We start from the raw sequence: 18,642 nt of genomic DNA, 5'->3' as shown, positions 1-18,642 counted from the left end.
AGGATGGTGGCAATTTCTAAAGTTGTACAAGTAGTAGCATTCAATTACTCAGTTATACAAGTGCCAATGTAGTGGGGAACAACTTCAATTCCAGCACTCTGGAGGCAAGGAGGATCATGATATCAAGGCCAACCTGGGCTACAGAATGGAGGGGGGGGAGGAAGAGGAAACAAGAGAAGAGGAAGGGAGAGGGGAAAAGGAAAAGAAAGAACAGGAAGAAGAGAAAGAGGAGGAAAAGGAGAGAAGAGGAGGAAAAAGGATAATGAGGAGGGGGAGAAGGATATATGGAACTAATGAGCTTTTGGGGGAGGTCGATACAGGGGTTTGAACTCAGGGCCTTGTACTCTACCACTTGAGTTGTGCCCCTAGCCCTAATAAGCTACTTAAACACCAAGAAACTGAGTAGATGAGAGGCTGTAGACAGCAAGTCCTGACATTTCAATGCACAACCTCCATACCCCCTGAATTACCTTTATGTTCATTTGATGAACTGACTGAAGGTCTGACTTTTCATTAAGCAGAGCACAAAATGATTATAACACCATGTCAAACAAGAAGCCAGCATCTGTTCCTCAAGGTAAAACCTGCCATAGAAAACAAGGCTGAAGCCAGGTGCCGGTGGCTCACACCTGTCATCCTAGCTACTCAGGAGGCTGAGATCTGAGGATCATGGTTCAAAGCCAGCCTAGGCAAGAAACTTCTTGAGACTCTTATCTCCAATGAGCCACCAGAAAACCGGAAGTGGCACTGTGGCTCAAGTGGTAGAGCACTAGCCTTGAGCTGAAGAGCTGAGGGACAGCGCCCAGGCCAAGTTCAAGCCCCACAACCAACAAAAGAAAAAGAAAAAGTGGAAGAAAATTGGGCTGAAAATCCAGAAGTTGAAATACAAACTTCAGCCAAGTATAGTAAGAACAAAGAACCAAAGTTTTGGAGACACAAAGATCAAGCTTAATACTTGGTGTTGCCATTTACTAGATGTATGACCCTGAAAATTTTGCACCTAATTCTTACTTAAGTTTCATTTCACTATAAAATGTATGTAAGAAAGATGTAAAATGCCTAACAACAGGGCCTGGCACCTAGCAGCTCTCTCAGTTAGTAAACCTTCCTGGAAGAGACGCAAACATCCTAAGGATAAGAGACCATTACTTTACATGATGACTAAAACTATTGTGACCAAGCATACTGTGCATCACGTCTCAACATGGCCATTTGTTTCCCATGTCTTATAAGCGACTCCCCACCAAAACAATTTTTCTGTTTATCATATCATATGCTCTGTGAAGAGTAACTAAAAACTACTGAGGCCTACAGTTGTACTTCTTATACTGAAACTAAGTTTTTGCTAACAATTCTGCTACATATACTATACTGATCCACATCCAAAACTAACATTAAGCACAAATATCTAGTATTACTTCCTTTCCCTATTACTAGAAAAAAAATGAAAAATGAAAAAATTAAATGCCTTTCAGTGAGGTGAGTTCCACAAACAAAACAATACAGGGCAATCGCTTACCTGGAAAATATTTTGTACTTCAGATCCACCAATCCAGAATGAATGGGGGTATTCCCTTTCAGACTAGTCTGAGAAAAGACAGCAGTCAATCATCTTCCAAGATTCTTTCCGCTTACTGTATCCAGCTTTCTTCAACAAAATCCCAAACATGCACTTCGGTAACTGTTGAAAGACAGAGAGCAATCCATACACCCACCACGGCACCAATGGTAGGGAAGCCACGGAGAAATGGAAGGGAGGGTCAGTGGAATGGTGGAGCTGAGGCTCAGAAAGAAGTTACAACCCACACCTCTCATCTCTATGTTGAGAAAGACTTGACTTCTATATGGGAAGCAATGAAACATGCCTAATATTAATATGCACTCACCATAAAGAGCATGCAACTTCCAAATGAGAGCAACTAAAATCTTGTCTACTGTCCACATAAACTGTGCCTCAACATACAACTACAACGAACTTTCTTTTCAGTTTCTAAGACAACTACTCCACTGTTTAAAAAAAAGTTTGCCAGCAAAAAAAAAAAAAAAAAAAAAAAAATCAATGACACAGGAGGCTCCAGGATCTCATAATAAAGAAACTCTTTTAGGGAACCTAATAAATCTTTTGTGTTGCTACATAGGAGGAGTCAAATTTACATAAATTACCCAAGTCCTTGGTGCCCAGCTGGAGTGTACAACATGTTTTAAGTAATGACAAGAATGAGCGTTTGATTCAATACAGGCCTACACCCCCAATGGCCAGTCACAGGTAAACAGGAAAATAACAAACACTAATAAACAATTTGATAGATGACACCTTCACACCCTAAGCCCAGTCCATATTCTATCAACATTGGTTTTCTACCATACCAACTTTCTCATTGGGACTACAAATTCTAAACAAACTCTTAGGGAGAGGGAAAAGGCATACAAATTTAGAAAACTGAGTTTACTTGCTCACTCATCTGCTATTCCCTCAACTGCCACACTACTGCCAAAGTACCCGGGCAGCAGTTGAATAAAACTTACTTCTTTAATGAAAGGTTGCTAGGCCGGGAAGGTGGCTCAGTGGTAGAGTGCTTGCCTGGCATGCAGGAAGCCCTGGGTTCGATTCCTCAGTATCACTTACACAGAAAAAGCCAGAAGGGCACTGTAGCTCAAGTAGTAGAGTGCTAGCCTTGAACAAAAAGAAGCTCAGGGACACTGCCCAGGCTGGGAGGGGGGGATGGGAGGGAGGTTGCTAATGGCCCAGACCCTTTACATCAGTTACTCAGATTTAATTCTCAAAAGAATAGGAGAGTTGACTTTCCCTACGATATAGTTCTACTACATGGTAGGCCCTTACACATCTCACAGAACACTGCTGCCTCCTAAGATCAAGGATCCGAAAGGTCACTGATTCCTTGGAGAAGAAAAAAACTGCTTTCTATTCTCAAAGGTCCTAAATTAATGAATATGAGAATGGAGAACATTTTTCAACCTAAGTGACTCAATAGGTACAATCATCATGAAATGGCAATCTTCTGGATCTTCTGACTTTAAAAAGCCTTTTATTACCATGGAGCCAAAATACTGACCATTAAACACACACACACACACACACACACACACACACACACACACACACACACACACACGTACTGAAGTAGTCTTTGTGCTTAGCAGTCTCAAATCTACTTGAACACAGTAATTTTTAAATTCCAAGATATGTTTAAGGTCCACAGACAATCACAAAAGATGTTGTATTTTTTTTCACATTTCAGGAACAGCCACTGAAATGTCTGATACCAGGTTATGATTAACTTTACCATTATGTTCAGATGGAAAGAAATATCTTTCTACTCACAACTTAAAAGAGAATACATAAAATATAAATAATCAAGTCTCTCTCCCCCACTAAGTGACTTGAGAGAAGAAAAAACTGGAAATCCAATTCTGACAAAGGTGTCCAGTTAATTGTGGCTAATAACTGCTAAAGCAATAGTTTTGAAGCATTACTTGTTATATCTAAAATGCAGAGTAGAATAAATGATAGCAAGAGAGAACTACAATTTCCATTAATCAACTGAGTTCTGAAACTTGTGAATTCTCTGGCCTATTCCCTAAGTTTATTTTTCCCACTTCCCTTAATGGAAATATTTCTTCAGTGTCTAAATGGTGGCCAACCTTATGCTAATGACACAAAGATTAACCAAAGCCAACTCAAGGGTCAGAATCAAGTTCTTCCTGTTTCTGCCCTTCTTTCTGTGCCATTTTCAAGTGGTTATCACCAAGAAACTTACATTTTATTGCTAGTTCTCAAAGCTAGTTAAAAATAAAAGAAAGCCAGGTGCCAATAATTCTTATCTGTAATCCGAATTACATGAGGCTGAGATCTGAGGATCACAGTTCAAGCGCCAGGACCAGCACAAAAATAAGCATGTGAAAAAGCATTGAGAAGAGTCTCTTGTTCTCAGTAACAGAGCCCACTCACACCTCACCTTTGTTTTTCAGTGGGGTCTAGAGGCTTTTCTTCTAGAGAATGCTTTCCTATATTCACATGGATGCCCTTATCAGAGCACAAGCACCCTTCTCTTTCTCCTCCTCCCATTTTTCATGATAATGTCCCAGTGTTTCCACTTCCACAGCTGACTAAGTATGAGAGGGAATTTCCTTAAAAAAAAAAAAAAACAACACTTCCTGCTGATGCCAGAGAACTCTATGAGCTGATTTTGGTTAAAGCATTAAGATCAAGGTTACAGACAGCCTATTGGAATGTGAGGTCTTCCTGGTCTCTCATTTGCCTACAAAGACAAACTTCCTGTTAAGTAATGGTGATCAAGCAGAAACTTAACAAGCTCACTCCTGATCAACAAGTTTAGCGCTATTGTCAACTAATTGAATTAACAATACAACTCAGAAGGAAACCTAGGTAACCTTTTTGAAGTGCTTATCAATTGTAAATTCACATCAATAGCTATAAAATGAACTTGGTTTCTTAATCTTTGCTAGCAACCACTCTGGGATATAGTAAATCAATCTTTAAGTATCTATGTATGATTACTATAATGTCTATGACTTTCCTTCACCAGTCTTTTCCCTCCATCCATCTCCACCTTTGTCTTAAGGTTAACAAAAGCTACTGATGACTTACACCTGTAATCCTAGCTACTCAGAAGGCTGAGATCTAAGGGTTGTGGTTCAAAGCCAGCCCGTTGAGGCATCTCCAATTAACTTACCAAAAGAGCCAGCAATAGAGCTATGACTCAGTGGTAGAGTGCTAGTCTTGAATAAAAGTGCTCTGTGACAGCACCCAGGGCCTGAGTTCAAACCCCAGGACCAGCATGTGCACACACACACAGAGACAGAGAGTGTAAGAGACTTTACAGCACAGGGAAAAAAATACAAACATAAATTTAAATTATTATCAATTGGATACTCACACAGTGAGCATTGTGGAGGAGTAAAAGGTCACCAAATACAGCCTTTGGCAGGGAACAACCACAAGTTTTTATAATATCAGTAAGGTATATTTCTCATAAAAGATTATTATGAGAATTAATAACAAAGATGAAACCTTCTAGAAAGAAATAATGTATGGAAACAATCACCAGGAAAACGTAATTCAACAGTTAATGAACATCTATAAGAATGCATTTTACATATAAAGGAGCTAAGTGTTGGAGGAAGATGAATGAATAATGTCCCACCCCTTTCCATGAATTTATCATTTAATAGGAAATACAAACAAGTAATTATAATTCAAGACTAGAAACATTTTGTATACAAGAAAAATACAAAGTGTCTGAATTCATTAATTTTATTTAACAATCATTATCCTGTAGGCAGTGCTACAGATACAAAACAAGATCTCTCATCCCATCAGATAAACCGACACCAAAAGAAATAGTGTCCATTCTGCTTTCCAGGATGACAGAAGTTTATTTGCATAAGCAAAAAAAAAGAAGAAGATTGCTGGGTAGTGATCTAAGCCAACTTGGGCAGAGAGGAAGTATGGAGTGTTTAACAAATGGGCATAGAGCAGTTCATACTAGAGCTGACAGTAGGAGCAAAAACTAGAAGGCCATGGTCCTCCAACTTTGGCTGGAATAGGAATTACGTGGGAGAAAATGCCAGAAGGGAGCCTGAGATCCAGAGAGACAGAAGCTCAAATTGGAACAAACCACTAGGATTGCAAATACTTTCCCACTAAGTGCAAATGTGAATCACAAGGTGGAACCTAAGATCCCAGAGTTCATAGAGCAGAACACTTTTGTTTCTAGAATTCATAAGCCCAAACTCAAAGGTATGTATGTCATTCTGTGAATCTATGTAATAGCGTAGTGATTTTCCTGGGCTTATTCTGTTTGTATGACACAGGCTTCAACTTAGGTGCTAAGAGTGCCAAGACTTGTATGCGGAAACATGTTTATCCTTGTCAAATCAGAAAGAACACCTAACCTACTGGAAAATCATGGGCACAGACTCTTATGCTCAAGCCACAACCTTTCAATGAGGCCTATAAATATATGATTTATTTCATCTGAACCCTCTTTTTAATCACCTTTTGAAAGTTAGACACACATGAAGATAGGTAATAGTAACAAAGATCCAATCTCTTGATAAACTCAATGAAGAATCCCATTTACCCCAATTAGAAAGTCAATGAGAGGAAAGAAAAAGAAAAATTTCCACTAACTTCTCATCTGTTTCTCTCATATCCTTGGTTTTATGACCCCCTTGTACTCCAACAACTCTAAAATTAGCATATTTGGCCAAATATAGTAGTACAAGTATCCCAGTGGCTGAGGCGTGAAGATGGAAAGTTCAAGGCTCACTGCTACAGGATGGGACTGTCTCAAAAAAAAAAAATCTTAAAGTACACTTGGCACACCTTTTTTGTTGTTTTGTTTTTAGAGGGGGGGGGTTCTAATTACCAATTAACCTCCAGAAAACTGGAAGTGGCGCACAGTGGTGGAGTGCTAGCCTTGAGCAAAACTGCTCAGGGGAAGCACCCATGCCCTGAGTTCAAGCCTTAGGACCAACGGAGAAGAAAAAAAAAAAAAAAGTAAGGAGGCAGAGATTAGGAGGTTTGAGGGCAGAGGGCAAGGAAGGGGTAGCGGAGATTCTCAATAAATAAGCCAGGCGTGGCGTCTCTTATTTATTTTAGGTCACAGTGCTAAACTGACCCAGGAAAAGACACCAATATCCCATCCAAAAAAAAAAAAAAAAAGACTAAAGAAAAGAAGTGCTGGAAATATATCTCAAGTAATAGACAGTCTGTACCAAGCAAAACCAAGGTCCTGAGCTGTTAGTAACAATAAAAAATTGCTTAAGAATAAACATCATGTAATAGATAATTCACAGTTTGCATTCTTTCCAGTGAAATTTGCCAAACAAGCCAGAGCCTCATGAATTTTGTGTATGTATTTCCAAAATGGATTACTTTTCATCTAACTTATTCATAATAAATCTGATGTTACTAAAGTCAGACTTAAAAAAACATGCAGGGTGCTGGTGGCTCACACCTGCAATCCTAGCTATTCAGGAGGCTGAGATCTGAGGATCGAGGTTCAAAGCCAGCCCAGACAGGAAATACGGTAAGACTCTTATCTCCAAATATCCACCAGAAAACTGGAAGTGGCACTGTGGCTCAAGTGGTAGAGCACTCACCTTGATCTGAAGAGTTCAGGGACAGCACCCAGAATTCAAGCCCCAGGACCGACCAAAAAAAAATAGGCCCATAAGTAGGCCATAAAAGTCTACATGGTGGTTGAAACATCAGCAACTGTACATTCAGTTGTGTCAATCAAGAAGTTACAGAGACTGAACCTACCCAGGTCAGAGGGAGAAGTGTCTTTTATAAACCCAACCCTCAGGCAGGACGGGGAGGGAGTGCATTTTGGAGATGCAATTATTCTGCTACTACTATCTCTCTTCTGCTGCCCCTCACTCTACTTCCATATTAGGGATCAAAACCAGGGATTCTCAAAAGCAACTTATTTTGTACTCTACCACTAAGATACATCTGGACCCAAACTTTATATTCTCTTAAGCTTACCAAAAAAAATGAGCTGGAGGTAGAGTGGATTCAGTGGTAAACTGCTTGCCTGGCACAACAGGCTCTTGGTTCAATCCCTAGCACTCCAACAAAAAAGAAAGAGAAGTAGGTGGTAGTGACTCAGGCCTGTAATCCTAGCTGTCCAAGAGGCTGAGATCTGAGGATCATGGGTCAAAGCCAGCTGGAGCTGAAAAGTTCCTCCAATTAACCACAAGAAAACTGGAAGTGGCACTGTGGCTCAAAGTGGTAGAGCACTAGCCTTGAGCAAAAGTACAGGGCACAGGCCCTGAATTTAAGCTCCATGACAAAGAGAAGAGAGGAGGGAAAAAAAAAGGGGGGGAGAGAACCTCAAAAATCTAACTAAAACAGAGGGATGATGATTTAAAAAAAAAAAAAGACAGTTTATGCTGAAATATCACATGAAAGTTATCTTGGTAACCATTACCAAACTAGTACAGACAGCACAATCATAAATATTTGAGTACTGAAACAGACTCATAAAAATCTAAAATATTTCATGCTCTGGGCTTTCAAAATACCATCGGTTTAACCCCTTCTTCAATCATATTGTCTTGAAGTCAGTATTAAAAACATTCCGACCTAGGTCTGATAACTCACTTACACAGGGAAAGACGTATGCAAATCATTCCCGAATTTGACCCTGGATTTTCTCAATCTGCGGACAGGCACCTGTGCTTAGTTTCACAAACATGTTTATGAAAAGTGCCAGGTCTCAACTTATCTCTTTCAAGGAATGTTAAAATCCTTAAAAAGTCATTTTCAAATGATCATAATCTTTGATAAGCTTCTGACAATCCTGTTTAAAGTCCAAGTTTATACTGTCCCTAAATGTCAGACATCTCTCTTGATACCGCAGACCAGAACTATGCTGTGAGGCCAAGCGGCGGGGTGCTGGGCTTGGACGCCGAGCTGCACCCCAACCTGGAGTCGGGGCTCGAGCTGGGAGCAGGGCAGGCGAGCCAATGTAGGCCGAGGGCTCCTAGTTGGGAGCCCGCGCTCAGGAGCTGCTGGGGCTCCCTTCCGAGCAGGCCTGCGGGGGCCGGCCCGCCCGGGGGGTGCGGGCGCCGCTGCCCGGGAGGCCCGTCCGGGGCTCCGGCCCCGAGGAGGCGCGCCGCTGCCCCCGCGGCCGGGCGCACGTGTCCGCCTCGGCCCCGCGGGGGGCTCGCCCCGGGAGGCCCGGCCGCAGCCTCGGGCCGCGCGCCGCACAGGCCCCGCGGCGCCCGCACGCCCGAGCGGGAAGCGGCGCCGAGGTCACCGCGCGGGGCCGCCGGGGGCCGCGGCGCGGTCGTCACCGCCTCGGCGGAAGCTCTCGGCGGCCCGGGCCCCGCGGGCGGCAGCGGCGAGGCCGAGGCAGCTGGGGGCGGCGGGCGGGACCGCGGCCGCCCCGGGCCGGCCCCCCGCGCCTCCGCGGGCCCGGGCAGCGCCCTCCCTTTGTCCGGGAGGCCTGACCCCGCGGGACGCCCGGGCCTGGACGCCGAGGCCCGGACCGCGGCCCGGGCGGCGCCGCCGGCCTCCTCCTCCTCCTCCCGCGCTCCTCCGGCGGAGCGGCCGGGAGGCGGAGGGCGAGGAGCCGAGGCCCGCGGCGGGAACGGGCGGCGGGAGGGGGGCCGGGGCGCGGCGGGCGCGGGCGGCGGGGAGCCGCGCCGAGGCCGGGCCGGGCCGGGCCGGGGCGGCGGGGAACTCGGGGCGGGCCTCGCGCGGACGCAGGCCCGCCCGGCCGGACGGGCGGAAGGCGGACGGTCGGCGGCCGCACTCACCATGAGCTCGATGGTCTTGTCCTCAATCACGGAGTCGGGCTCCATGGCGGCCCCGCCTCGCTCTCCCCGCGCACAGCGAACGGCCCGGGCAGAGGAGGCGCCGGCGGCGGCGGCGGCGGCGGCGATCGCGCCCACTCCAGCTGCCGCCCGCCCGGGCCGCCGGCAGCTCCGCCCTCTGCTCGGCCGGCGCAGTGCGCGGCGTCGGACTACGGCTCCCAGCGGCCGCCGCGGCCCCGGGGCGTGGTGGGAGCGAGGGGCCGCCCGGGCAGCTCCCGCCCGGCGGCCGCGACGGCGGCGGAGCGGCGGGGCCGGCTGGACGGCGAGGGCGCGGCTCCCACCCAGGGGCTTCGGGCTCCTTCAGGCCGGGCCGCCAAAGCGCCGCGACTACGAGTCCCGGCAGGCCCTGCGCGCGCCCTCCTTCCGGCCGTCGCCGCGGACTTCCGGGCGGGGAAGCCCGGAACGGAAACTCTGAGGCGACTCCTGGCGCGGCGGCGGCGCTGCGTGTGCGCCGACTTCCGGACATGCGCGGTCCACGTTGGCCAGGCCGCTCCACGCCGGCCGCTCGCGCGCGGTCGTGCCGCGGGTTGCTGAGCGGAGGTGGACGGTGGCGAGGAGCGTGTGGAGGAGCGTGCGTGGTGAGTGCTGGGCTCAGGCCCGGGGGGAGGGCGTCCAGAGGGGAGGGCGCGGGGGGGGGAGTGCACAGGGGGGGAGGGCGTCCAGAGGGGAGGGAGCCCGGGGGTGGGGGGGAGTGCACAGGGGGGGAGGGCGTCCGGAGGGGAGGGCGCGGGGGGGGGGAGTGCACAGGGGGAGGAGGGCGTCCGGAGGGGAGGGCGCACGGGGGTGGGGGGAGTGCACAGGGGGAGGAGGGCGTCCAGAGGGGAGGGCGCACGGGGGTGGGGGGGTGCACAGGGGGAGGAGGGCGTCCAGAGGGGAGGGAGCCGGGGGGGGGAGTGCACAGGGGGAGGAGGGCGTCCAGAGGGGAGGGCGCACGGGGGTGGGGGGGAGTGCACAGGGGGGGAGGGCGTCCAGAGAGGAGGGCGCACGGGGGTGGGGGGGAGTGCACAGGGGGGGAGGGCGTCCAGAGGGGAGGGCGCGGGGGGGGAGTGCACAGGGGGAGGAGGGCGTCCAGAGGGGAGGGCGCACGGGGGTGGGGGGGAGTGCACAGGGGGAGGAGGGCGTCCAGAGGGGAGGGCGCGGGGGGGGGGAGTGCACAGGGGGGGAGGGCGTCCAGAGAGGAGGGCGCACGGGGGTGGGGGGGTGCACAGGGGGAGGAGGGCGTCCAGAGGGGAGGGAGCCCGGGGGGGGGGGAGTGCACAGGGGGGGAGGGCGTCCAGAGGGGAGGGCGCGGGGGGGGGGGAGTGCACCGGGGGAGGAGGGCGTCCAGAGGGGAGGGAGCCGGGGGGGGGGGGAGTGCACAGGGGGAGGAGGGCGTCCAGAGGGGAGGGAGCCGGGGGGGGGGGAGTGCACAGGGGGAGGAGGGCGTCCAGAGGGGAGGGAGCCGGGGGGGGGGGCGTCCAGAGGGGAGGGCGCCGGGGGGGGGGGGGGAGTGCACAGGGGGAGGAGGGCGTCCAGAGGGAAGGGAGCCCGGGGGTGGAGGGAGTGCACAGGGGGAGGAGGGTGCGGGGGGGGGGGGGGAGTGCACAGGGGGAGGAGGGCGTCCAGAGGGAAGGGAGCCCTGGGGTGGAGGGAGTGCACAGGGGGAGGAGGGGGGGGGAGTGCACAGGGGGAGGAGGGCGTCCAGAGGGGAGGGCGCACGGGGGTGGGGGGGAGTGCACAGGGGGGGAGGGCGCGGGGGGGGGGGAGTGCACAGGGGGAGGAGGGCGTCCAGAGGGGAGGGAGCCGGGGGGGGGGTGCACAGGGGGAGGAGGGCGTCCGGAGGGGAGGGAGCCCGGGGGGGAGAGTGCACAGGGGGAGGAGGGCGTCCGGAGGGGAGGGCGGGGGGGGGGGGGGGAAATGCACAGGGGGAGGAGGGCGTCTAGAGAGGAGGGTGCGGGGGGGGGAGTGCACAGGGGGAGGAGGGCGTCCAGAGGGGAGGGCGCACGGGGGTGGGGGGGTGCACCGGGGGAGGAGGGCGTCCAGAGGGGAGGGCGCATGCGGGTGGGGGGGGTGCACAGGGGGAGGAGGGCGTCCAGAGGGGAGGGCGCACGGAGGTGGGGGGGGGATGCACAGGGGGAGGAGGGTGTCTAGAGGGGAGGGCGCACAGGGGTGGGGGGGTGCACCGGGGGAGGCCATCCAGAGGGGAGGGCGCCTGGAAGGGAGTGCACAGGGGGAGGAGGGCGTCCAGAGGGGAGGGCGCACGGGGGTGGGGGGGGTGCACAGGGGGAGGAGGGCGTCCAGAGTGGAGGGCCTATGGGGGGGGTGCACCGGGGGAGGAGGGGTCCACCCGGGGAGAGGGCAGGGGGGGGTCTCCCCGGGACAGGGGAACACCTAGGTGGAAGGGGAGCCGGAAGCTGGCTGGGCAGGGCAGGGCGCTGGCCGCAGATGGGAAGGAGGAGGGGGCCTGCAGCTGTCTTCCCACTCCAGCCGAGGGATGAGAAGGGTCCTGGGCAAATTGAGCTCTTGCTCTCTTGTTCAGAAGATAAGTATTGTTTTTAACTTTCCAGCAGCATCTGCTGCACTGCTGTGAGCGCTGGTGACCAGCCCTGAACATAACTGAGCCCCTTTCTCATGGAGCTTCACTGCAGAGCAGGCGACAACTAGGAGTAAGAAGTGGAACCTTCTGGAGCTCTGCTTCCACCACGGGACTTCCACCAAGTCTCTGAGTTTTTCCTGAGCACTTCCCCAGGAGCAAGGTAGTTTCCTGCCAGCTGCCCTGAGGGAGAACTCAGGCCTCTCTGCAGGTCTTAGGGGAATGTGGTAAGTTTTAAGGAAGCAGGGCTTTGCCCTGGGGTGGGTGCAGTCAGGAATAGAGGTAACTCTGGGGTTGGACATCTCAGAAAATCTTATCTGAAGGAATGAGGCTAGCGCTGTAATTTGAGGCAACCCCTCAAATTAGCTGAAGATGTTTAGTCATTTTTTTTTGTGACACAGACATTATTCCTGTGTTCTTGCATGATTATGGATGGGTCTCATTTCTATCTTGACCTGTTGTGATCACAGAATTGCCTTATCGAGTCAGAAGAGGTTGTGAGCCCAGCCTGACCCTTGCTCAAGGTCTACTTCCTCATCTGTGAACTAGGAATGATGAAGTGTTCTCCAAGGTTCTTGAGAGGATTTAACCTATACAATTCTTGGAGGTCAATGCATGTTATGAAAGGAAAATGATGCTGAGGGCTGAAGAGAACATACCCAGATACATATTTTCCCTCTCCTGCTGTGCATCACTTGAGACAGAAACCCTGGAGTCTGACCTGCAGTTTTACCACGGAGGCACCTGGGTTCTCAGAATAATAAATAAGCTTTCTTACTGGGTAAACATGGGTAGATACACCTGTTTTTTTACCCCATTCCAAAAGAACAACCCCCAGATGCAAATTATTTTATTTATTAGAAGCATATTTACATTCTCACAGTTAACTTTGAAGAGAACATTTTACAAAAATTTCATAAATTTGGAAACCATGTAAAAATAACTTCTTCATAAAGGGAAATATAAGTTAATGGACTGAAGGGAGAAACATTCGTCCCTGATGCAGAAATTTAGTACAGGGCCTGAGGAATACTGTGTGCACGTCTGGCAATGAGCATTGCATGTAGGCTTGTCGGTGAGTCTGAGGACCAGGCCGGACCTCATCTGTAAAAGCACAGCACAGCTAGGAGGGCTTAGTTGGTACTGAGCAATGAGGCAGCAACGTCATAAAGGAGCTGGGCATTGGGAGCCACAAGCCGCATGAGGAACAGTAGCAGACCTTCCCTGAAGCACAAAATTGGCATCTCACTTGTACTTTTGTCACATTCCTGGATGCAGGGACAATGTACAAACCTTGGTCACCCACCCACATGGGTTCCCCCGGGGCCTGTGTCCCATCCAGCAAGCCAGACTTAAGAAAACCACCGATTGCCGTGTCCCAAGAACCTCTTCACAGTAAAGATTCAGGACCCCACATGCTCTTTGCCTGTTCAGCAACCAGCCCTCCCTTGTCAAACATCCGTTGAAATCAAGAGAAACATCCAGGGCCCTATCCCTGAGGAATGGAGGAGCCAACAAGACCTTGGGGTTCCCCGACATCACTGCCGGCAAAGCACAACCAGCGGCATTGCCCGAGTCCTCACCATTGTCAGGACCGTAAGGTTCTTGAAAAGAAGCTGTTTTCCTGAAGAAGCCATTCATTTTCTGTTTCAGTGGAACATTTTGAAATCAAGGTGAGAGGTGTGCTTTGTAAACAGACTAAGCTGGCTGGAGCATTTGCTTATGGTGGGTTGTAAACGCAGCCTGTGAAGATCAACACCTTGAGCCAACCTGAAGGCCCAAGAGTGCTTCTGCCATGTTCCTGGGGGCAGAAAACATTCTTCCTGAGAAGTCCAAGCTTGGTCTGAAATGTGCGTTGGGCCTCCTGGACACAGCCCAGGAAAGGAGCCTTCCCCAGGCACCTTCAGGCAGCAGTGGGGCGGGGCGGGCAGTGTGAGCCAGGCAGCCGGCCTGTGGATTCTAAGAGGTAGGGAATTTACCCTAAACACAGGATGCCAGGCAAAGGCCAGCAAACTGGCAGCACACAGTGCCTTCTCTGGATATTGAGGTCAAAACCCAGCATGGCTCCCCACAGACTACCCCACCTACCAGGAGCCACACAAACAGTTTTGTTGTAAGCAGAAAGTAGGTCCGGGGTGTAAGGACACCTTGGAGGGACTGGCATCAAGCCTGGCACTTCCAAGAAATGGCATGGCAGATGGCTCCTATCTGCACTGCAAGAGCTGCTTTACACCACAGGGTCACATCTGAAGTGACCCCAGTGACCAGCATGCTCTAGCCCATAGACTGCAAGACAGGCAGGGACTTGAGGCCACAGCAGACCCATTCTCCTGGCCCTCGATCACAGCTGTCCCAATCACTGGCCACTCAATGGGATCTGGGGATGAGGGCAGTTAGGGTCAGGGATAACCGTAAACTGCCTTCCTCCACCAAGGAGTAAGAAGCAGGCAGCAGAAGCAAGGGTCTGGCTGGAGCTGGCACAGAAGCAAGGCGGAGGGGTCCTGAGTTACTTGTTTGCAGAGGCTGAGGGTCTTTGGGCCCCGTACTGCCAGTCATAGTTCCCTGCAGGCGTTAGGAAGCATCGGCTGAGCTGTAGGGGAAGAACTTGGTGACCTTGCTGGGCGTGGTCGGGTTGGGGCACTCCACTTCTTCACTTAGTTTGAAGAACATTTCCTGCTCCCGCTTTTTCTGGTTCAAATCCTCTTCCAGAGCCTGTGTTTGAGAGAGGACAGAAGGCACTAGAAGCATCCCACCAGCCACAAACCTCCACCAGTGATACTTTGCGAGCGTTTCCCCAGACTCGAGTGAGTAGGGACAACGTGGCTCCTTCACCCCTCCTGCCACCTCCACCAGGAGTGAAGGCAGGGGAAGCAGACTGCATGGTATTCACCATCATGAGCTCACAGGAAGGAAAACCTTCGTTAAAAATGGCCAGTTTCAGTGCTTCACACCTGTGATCCAAACTGCTGGGAAGGTGGAGGTGGAAAGAGGATTGCAGTTTGAGGCCAGCTCAGAAAGTCACTGAGGCTCGCTCCATCCCACAAGCAGTCATTTCGTCACAAGCCTGTGGTCCCATCTGCGTGGGAGGCACAGGTAGGAGGAGGATCAAAGTCTGATAAAATAAGACAGAATGGGCTGGAGCCAGAGCAAACACCACACACCCACACAAAGCCAAGCTGGGTGTAGCTAGTAATAGAACGTAGGGGCAGGGAGGGCACGGAGAACAAGATAGCAAATGGAGCACTCAACGCTTTCTGCTCCAATGACACAAAAGTGAGGTTCTGAGGATGGGAAAAGGCATTCATGGGGACCTAGGAAGTAACAGAGAAACAACAGGGATGGTAGAATAGCAGCAAAGGCGTTTGGAACTGGTATCTGGCTTCCTGACTGGGGAACCACCCAGAAATCGCCAAATTCAGCCTCAGGAAAATACCGTCTGAGGACCTTTCCACCAGCCTGCAGAGGTGAGGACTGGTCTGGAGTAGGGACCCTGTGTCCCCAAGTCCAGGAACAAGAGGTAGAAACAGTTTGGCAGTGCATGGGACACTTGGGCATAACCTCTGGACTTAAACTAGTTATAAGAAGCTTGGGAAAGAAAAGCAGGCAACACAGCCATCAGGGGTCAACAAAAGTTTAAGCTTTGGGAAGGAGACTACAGTCAGAAATCCAGAGGCTGGAAGTCTGCGGGGAGGAGGCTTGGGAACACCCCCTGAGCCAGAGAGCAGATGCCCAGAGCCACAGCTGTGAAGCCGCCTGCAGCAAGTGCTGAGGGACCCCAGAGACCCTGCACACCAAGGGACAAGCTCACAGCACTGCCCACGACAGAATGGAGACAGCACTGCCCCTGCCCGCTAAGCAGGCTTGGGACTCTGCTGAGTCAAACTGCAGAGGCACTGGCCATTAGCTGGACTTATAAAGCCTCGTTCCCACATAAGGACTTCCAAGGGAAGCAAAGCCCTCACACTTAAAACAGACTGCTGCTACCTCAGAAAAGGCTGTATATAAGCTACACATACAGACACTAGGACAACTAAAACCTCATTGTTGCTCTGTATAAGTCTGTATTTGTTCCTGCATTGGTTCAACTGTTTTGAGGACTGCTTCTTAGAAGACACCAAGGGCATGCACAAGAAGATCCAATCTATATATAATGGGGATAGATTAAAAAAAAAAAAGATAAAAACTAAAGGTATTGAAAACCCATTTGACAAAATCATGATAGAAAACTCACCCAGTCCCAAGAGTATCGTCCAGGTGATGATGGCTTACAGAACTTCAAGCAGACAAAAGCGGAGAAGAAACCCCAGACATATTACAGTAAAATCACTAAATGCACAGAATAAACACTAGGCTGCAAAGGAGGGGCAAGTGACCACAATAGCAAGCCCATTAGAATAATAGCGTTTTTGCTAACTGCAGGAAGGGCAGGGAAAGAATTCGAGTCTTGAAAGACAACAGTGGCCAGCCTAGCCTCTTATCCAGAGACCCTATCCTTCAGACTTCATGGGGGTAAAAAAAACCTTGCATGGTAAATAAAAGAAAGGAATGGGGGGGGCAGAGATGGGATGGGAAGGAGAAACAAAGCAGGAGGCTACAATGCTTGATAAGAAATGTACTCATTGGGGCTGGGAAGTTGGCTCAGTGGTAGAGTGCTTGCCTTGCATGCCTGAGGCCCTGGGTTCAATTCCTCAGCACCACATAAGCAAAAAGAAAAAAGCCAGAAGTGGCGCTGTGGCTCAACTGGTAGAGCGCTAGCCTTGAGCTGAAGAGCTGAGGGACAGAGTTCAGGCCCCATGACCGGACCCCCCCCCCCCAAAAAAAAAAATGTAGTCATTATCTTGCCCTTGTAATTGTAACCCCTCTGTACAGTATTTTCACAATAAAAAAAAAAGAAGAATTCATGTCTACTAAACCAGCACTGCAAAAGATACATAAGGGAATCCTATCAGAAGATTTAAAAACAATGAAAGCTAACCCTACTAGAAGAGTACCCTAGCAAAGCAAGCATCACAACAAGATGACAGACAGTACCACACCTCAGTTCTAAAGTTAATGTCAGCAGGCTCAACTCTCCCAACTGAAACAAGTGGAGGAGCACTTGGATCCTGAAGTTCCAGGGCACAGCGCAAAGGGTGTGGGCATGTGTGTGGGATGAGTGAACTCGGGCAGTCAGAGGGGCCAGGCACATGGATATGCCAGCAAGAGAAAACACAAGTGCAGGGAGCCCAGGAGGACAAATCAAGTCTTCTCCATGAGATTTGGCTACTACGATTTTTACTGATCTTGCCAGAAGCTGCTACAGAGGCTGAGAAATAAATGTGAGATAAATTTAGGTAGGGAGAATGGGGTTGCTCAAACTGGGAGCAGAGAAGGAGAGGCATGGTGAAGCAGGAGATGATCACCCAAGGCTGAGCAGGAAAGTCTTGAGCTCAAGATCATGCCCTGACTATACAGGAGACCTCAAAAAATACGATGAGGGCACTGGGAAGGTGGCTCAGTGGCAGAGTACTTGCCTAGCATGCATGAAGCCCTGGGTTCGATTCCTCAGTACCACATACACAGAAAAAGCCAGAAGTGGTGCTGTGGCTCAAGTGGTAAGAGGGCTAGCCTTGAGCAAAAAGAAGCTCAGAAACAGTGCCCAGGCCCTGAGTTCAAGCCCCAGGACTGGCAAAAAAAAATAAGATAGGGGGGCTGAGAAGGTGGCTCAGTGGTAGAGTCCTTGCCTTGCATGCATAAGGCCCTGGGTTCAATTCCTCAGCACCACATAATTAGAAAGAGCTGGAAGTGGTGCTGTGGCTCAAGTGGTAGAGCGCTAGCCTTGAGCTGAAGAGCTGAGGGACAGCGCCCAGGCCCAGAGTTCAGGCCCCATGACCAGCAAAAAACAAAACAAAAAATAAGATGGGGGTGGTGGTTGGAGACTGGCTCTCATGTCATTCTGCTCATTGGAGTGTGGGTGGCACCTGTGAGCAGAACATAACACCACTCACTGCAAGGACAGAAGGTGTCCGGTGAGCCAGGCCTCATCGCACAGGGCTTTTTCTATGGGGCGCGTGCTTGGTGCACACATAGGCCCCACCTGAGTGTCCCCAGCTGGCAGAAGAGGGTAACGTCCACATTAGGCCTGAAGGTATGCTTCCTGTTTGGAAGTGCCTATAGAGCAGAGAGCAGCCAGTGCCTGACAGGCCGTGAGGAAATGGGAACCTTAGACTAGCCCCATGAAGCTGGACTCTCAGGCCTGAAGTAGCTCAGCAGTGGTCCTTGCCCACCCCACCCAGCCCTCGGTCATCCACGCTGGTACCTTTTTGCGCGGCCGAAGCTTGTCCCGCCACTCTTTGAGGTTCTGGTCGTGGTTCTCATCCAGGGCCTTCAGCTTCTGGGTCTCATGCTCTACCAAAAGGTGACACTTTTCATTCTGTGACAAATACCAGGCAGAGCAAGTGTGTGAGAGCACGGAGACTTTCCTGTCACAGCCCTGGGGTGCTAGCATCCTGCATGTACCACATTATCTTTTCTTCTCAATACCCTTGGCATACAACTATATATATATATTTGCATATAAGTCCACTGTATACACATGTGCCAAAGCAGTTCCCGGAGAACTGTTACAGACTGCTAACAATGACAGTTCTTGCTAAACTTCAGGGCAGAATTTCTGTAGTTGTTTTGCAACTTTAATGTGCTTTATTCATATTTTCAGA

The 18,642-nt window shown here is 50.6% G+C and overlaps 2 protein-coding genes and 1 long non-coding RNA gene across 7 annotated transcripts in view; 1 reads left to right on the top strand and 2 right to left on the bottom strand.

The window, feature by feature from the left end:
• Positions 1 to 9,495, bottom strand: part of LOC138821426 (F-box/WD repeat-containing protein 11-like) — a 99,683-nt gene extending 90,188 nt beyond the window's left edge. For 2 of the 5 annotated variants that reach the window (XM_070013630.1, XM_070013632.1), the window contains exon 1: positions 9,316 to 9,495. In XM_070013630.1, the coding sequence (XP_069869731.1) occupies positions 9,316 to 9,360 (45 nt within the window). In that variant the 5' untranslated portion in view covers positions 9,361 to 9,495. Of the gene's footprint in view, positions 1 to 1,519; positions 1,682 to 9,315 lie in introns of all 5 variants that reach the window. The other 3 variants (XM_070013633.1, XM_070013635.1, XM_070013634.1) reach the window with 3 other exon arrangements.
• A 360-nt stretch (positions 9,496 to 9,855) lies between these two features.
• LOC138821424 (uncharacterized) lies at positions 9,856 to 12,784 on the top strand. The gene is made up of 3 exons (XR_011370154.1): positions 9,856 to 9,950; positions 11,919 to 12,171; positions 12,415 to 12,784. It is a non-coding gene; the product is annotated as an uncharacterized lncRNA (long non-coding RNA).
• LOC138821423 (serine/threonine-protein kinase 10) overlaps positions 12,784 to 18,642 on the bottom strand; it is a 54,504-nt gene continuing 48,645 nt past the window's right edge. The window contains exons 18-19 of the mRNA XM_070013629.1: positions 18,243 to 18,356; positions 12,784 to 14,656 (exon numbers count right to left, since the gene is read on the bottom strand). Coding sequence (XP_069869730.1) covers positions 14,516 to 14,656; positions 18,243 to 18,356 — 255 coding nt within the window. The 3' untranslated portion in view covers positions 12,784 to 14,515. The remainder of the gene's footprint in view (positions 14,657 to 18,242; positions 18,357 to 18,642) is intronic.

This window comes from Dipodomys merriami, unplaced genomic scaffold, assembly GCF_024711535.1.
Source record: "Dipodomys merriami isolate MVZ:Mamm:240054 unplaced genomic scaffold, mDipMer1.0.p SCAF_915, whole genome shotgun sequence".
NCBI lineage: Eukaryota > Metazoa > Chordata > Mammalia > Rodentia > Heteromyidae > Dipodomys > Dipodomys merriami.
This window is presented reverse-complemented; position numbering and strand designations above follow the sequence as displayed.